Genomic DNA, 3,915 nt, shown 5'->3' with positions numbered 1-3,915 from the left:
ACTAATGGTGCTGAAATTGTGGTATATAATTCTGGATTTATACCTGGTTTGAAAGTATCCATGAAGTGTGTGCTGAGAGTGTCCATGAAGTAGGTGGTGAAAGTGTCCATGAAGTGGGTGGTGAAAGTGTTGATGAAGAGAGTGCTGAAAATAGTTCTAGTGAGGAAGATGATGACAGTTATGATAGTGATCGATCAGATGAAAGTGATCCGGAGTATACGACAGCATTTCAAACACCCTTGGAGGATGTAGAAGTTGACATGAGGTTGTTTAAAGCTATTGTAGATTTTGATGTGGTAGATGCAATAGGTATCATATTAGTGATGATGATGGTTTAAATCCTTGAAAGGATACCTATGAGAGCTCTGATGATGAACGCTTGAGTGTCTTGAACAGTATGCTAAGAAAGTTCAAGGGGAAGGAAAGGAATAATGATGATGAGTGTCCGTTTTTTGTTGGTCAATTAATACCATTAAAGAAAACATTGAATGAGATGGTTAAGAGTTATGCTATTCATGCCAGAAGAGATTTGTATATCAAGAAGAATGATCCTTTAAGGTTTAGGGTGATTTGTTTGGGGACGAATCCTAATTTGGTTGTTGGTGAGGGGCCAAATGTGTCAAGTCAGGAAAAGTTGAAGGTAAGAAAAAGGGATATGAAACCCACTTGCCCTTGGACGATGCACATCTCAAGAAAATCTGTTGTGGATAATTGGTGTGTGAAGGCTATTCCTAAAAAACACGACTGTCTCAGAAGTAGAACAATTGGTTTGTACACAATGTCTACTATTGCCAAAGAGATTGAGGTTGAGCTACAAACCACCCCCAACTTATCTGCCAAGGAATTGAAGGCCAAATTCCAGCAGATGCATCAAGTACAACCTTCTGAATCCAAGATGCGAAGAGCTAAGACAATAGCCTTGCAAAGGAAGGATGGGGACCACACCAAACAATACACCTACCTCAGATCCTATATTGATGAGCTTCTTAAAGCAAACCCAGGTAGTACCATTAAATTAGAGAACTTCTTGGGTTGGATGGTTGTTTTATGAAAGGGAAATACCCCGGACAGATTTTGACTGTTGTCGGGATGGATGGTAATAATTGCTTGTATCCTGTTGCCTTTGCAATAGTGGAAGCCGAATGCATAGACTCATGGAAATGGTTCTTATATCTCCTTGGAGATGATCTTGACTTGCCTCATGATGCCAATTTTACTTTCATAAGTGACCGACAAAAGGTATGTACATTTAGGATATATTTGTAGTAGGCTAACTCATGTACACTAATTATGGTGATTTGACTGTTACAAGGACTTATTCAAGCAGTTGAGAGTGTTTTCCCTAGGGCAGAGCATCGGTTTTGTTGTAGACACATCCATGAGAACTTGAGGAAAACCTGGAGGGGAGATTTGTATAAAGGCTTGTTTTATAGGGCAGCATCGGCCACTTCTGTCCCCTACTTCAACATGGCAATGGAGGAGACTAAGAAAACAAATCTTGATATGTTTCTCTGGCTTAGTGAGATCCCGGCAGCAAGATGGACAAGATCACATTTTTCAGGAAGGGCAAAAAGTGATATGTTGCTGAACAACCTTTGTGAATCATTCAACAACCAACTTGTTGGAGCAAGAGACAAGCCGATCATTAAATGCTTGGAGTATATTAGAGAGTATTTGACCATGAGGATTGTGACTGTGAAGAAGACGCAAGCCATTGCAAGGGGCCCATTAACACCGCAAGCAACAAAAGCATGGGATGAAATCCAAACAGAAGCAAGAAAATTGACGGTTATGATGGTTGATGAAGTGACTTACCAGGTATGAATATTTTCCTGACTATGATATTACAATCAATCTTTTGTTAATATGGAAATATGTTCAAAGGTTAAAAGTTTGAGAAGCCAATGTGTGGTGAATGTAGAGGATAGAACTTGCACATGCAGGAGATGGGACTTGACAGGTATGCCATGCAAACATGCTGTGGCAGCCCTATATAACATGATAGAAAACAACAAGCATGTCGGTCCATTGGAGAAGTGGGTTGATAAAGCTTACTGGTTAGACACTTGGAAGAAGGTGTATAATCACCAAATTAGGCCCATACCAGGCTCTGATATGTGGGCACCCTCAAAATGCCCAACAATAATAACTCCACCTTAACATCATACTCATATTGGCAGACCGAAGAAGAGCAGGAAGAAGGCACTAGGTGAGTAGAAGAAGTTGGCAGCTAGCAAGAAGAGGAATATGAAGATTGAAGAGGTTCAGGAAGTGTTTTCTACTGGAGGAAGACTTACCAAGTTGGGGCATGAAAAAAGTTGTGGAAGATGTGGAGGTTACAGACACAACATCAGAACTTGCAGGGCACCAAGTCAACCATAATGATGTCAACAAGGTGTGTTTGAATTAGATTGATGGTGTGTGTTTGAGACTATTTAAGACTTTGTTTGAACTTGTTGGTACCATGTGTGTGTTATCATGGTTTGTGTTTGAAACAATTTAAGACTTGTAGCATGTGTGTTTGATTTGGGACATGATGGTTTGTATGCTATTTTGACAGTATTTGTTTAATGCTTTTAAAACTAGTAGCATGTAGGCAAATCATGCAAACATTACAATAGATTTAATCATGTTAAATTAAAGTACAATTTAAATGCAAACAATACTAAAAACCAACTATAATGTTACTTCCAATAACAATCATCATTTGACCAGTCAGCTCAATGACGGATTTACCCTTCTACATTAACAGTCAACGACGGGTCAACTGACGGTAGGGGTCAGAAGAACCCACCGGAGAAACATAGGGACCCAAAGTTCGCAAAATCTTTTTCAGGGGCTAACCCATCGCGCGACGATATAAACCAGGGAGACAAAATGCAGATTTCTCTATTATAAATGAATATTTTATATTAAAAGACCTCTGTAACTCTGATATATTTTAAAAATAGGTACCAACTATTGGTCATACGCTTAGGCCCTAAGTTAGGGTGTTACAGGTTGTTATTAGAGTCATCAACCTTAGCAAATTAGGTATTTAATTATACCTAGGCTTTGATTAAGGATAAGTCTCAAAAACTTATTATACAAAATATTTATTCAAGTAAATAAGATACTTGATTGAAAATATCAAAAAAAAAATTACAATCATTAAATGATAAAATGTAACAAGTGTGGATAAGATAGAAGCGTCTTTCTATCCCTAATCTAACTCCGCACAATTGCGATTGTCAATCTAGTCATGAATTATTTCAAAACCTATGAAGTAAAGGAAAAGAATTCATAGGGACATGTTTGCTCTCAATATCTAACAAATGAAAATTCATGCCAAATATCAAATGGAGGAAGATCCATATTAGTTTAATTCTAAGTATCCCACTAGCACAAGTCATTCCAAAATATGCATGGAATAGGATCAATTAGATCCAAGAAATCAATGACATCAAAGATAAAAGAAGTAAAGATGGAAGAAAAAGAAAGAGAAAAGGATATCAGCAAAAATGTTAAGAAAGAAATAGAACTTTAGTAGTTATAAAGTGTAGTTGTAATAAATAAGTGTGAACTCTCGTAACTATAATAAGATAAATAAAAGATATCTTTTAAAAATTTTAATGTAGTATGTCAAGAGAAGAAAATGCAAACTCTCACAATAGTCCTCCCAAGAAAACTGGAAATGAAGAAAAAGTTGAAAATAAAAATAATGAAATTCCCGCCGAATATAAAGAAGAATTTCAAAAGATGATTAAGGAAACTATAAATCCAGTTCTTGACGCAATCAAGAACATTTATACAAGTCAAAGTCAGCCAATATCCAACAAAACCAAGTAAAAGTAAATATGTTCATACATGAAAGGAAGAGGCTCATGATAGCTCTACATATGAGAATAATTCAAGGAACAAGAAAAGAAAGAAAGT

General features: G+C 36.9%; 2 protein-coding genes across 2 annotated transcripts; both read left to right on the top strand.

Moving 5' to 3' along the window:
* Nucleotides 1-493: 493 nt before the first annotated feature.
* Nucleotides 494-1,390, top strand: LOC143619459 (uncharacterized). Its single transcript, XM_077091389.1, has 4 exons — nucleotides 494-640; nucleotides 725-1,001; nucleotides 1,055-1,239; nucleotides 1,313-1,390. Exons 1-4 carry the CDS (start codon nucleotides 494-496, stop codon nucleotides 1,388-1,390), a joined length of 687 nt encoding a protein of 228 aa, XP_076947504.1.
* A 77-nt stretch (nucleotides 1,391-1,467) lies between these two features.
* Nucleotides 1,468-2,160, top strand: LOC143619458 (uncharacterized). The gene is made up of 2 exons (XM_077091388.1): nucleotides 1,468-1,818; nucleotides 1,885-2,160. The coding sequence occupies exons 1-2, from the start codon at nucleotides 1,468-1,470 to the stop codon at nucleotides 2,158-2,160; spliced, it is 627 nt and encodes a 208-aa protein (XP_076947503.1).
* The last annotated feature ends 1,755 nt before the right edge of the window (nucleotides 2,161-3,915 follow it).

The sequence above is a fragment of the Bidens hawaiensis genome, unplaced genomic scaffold (genome assembly GCF_021521415.1).
Source record: "Bidens hawaiensis isolate Kalapana, Puna unplaced genomic scaffold, B.hawaiensis_p1.1 tig00002442_1, whole genome shotgun sequence".
Classification (NCBI taxonomy): domain Eukaryota; kingdom Viridiplantae; phylum Streptophyta; class Magnoliopsida; order Asterales; family Asteraceae; genus Bidens; species Bidens hawaiensis.
The sequence above is the reverse complement of the archived record's forward strand: the minus strand, read 5'-3'. Positions and strand labels throughout refer to the sequence as shown.

Bases quoted from the DNA above. Each gene is read 5' to 3' on its own strand.
- LOC143619459 (XM_077091389.1), top strand. From the start codon at position 494: ATGGTTAAGAGTTATGCTATTCATGCCAGAAGAGATTTGTATATCAAG. The intron at 641-724 runs GTAAGAAAAAGG...TGGTGTGTGAAG, and splicing joins CAAGTCAGGAAAAGTTGAAG to GCTATTCCTAAAAAACACGA. The intron at 1,002-1,054 runs GTAGTACCATTA...GTTTTATGAAAG, and splicing joins GCTTCTTAAAGCAAACCCAG to GGAAATACCCCGGACAGATT.
- LOC143619458 (XM_077091388.1), top strand. From the start codon at position 1,468: ATGGCAATGGAGGAGACTAAGAAAACAAATCTTGATATGTTTCTCTGG. The intron at 1,819-1,884 runs GTATGAATATTT...ATATGTTCAAAG, and splicing joins TTGATGAAGTGACTTACCAG to GTTAAAAGTTTGAGAAGCCA.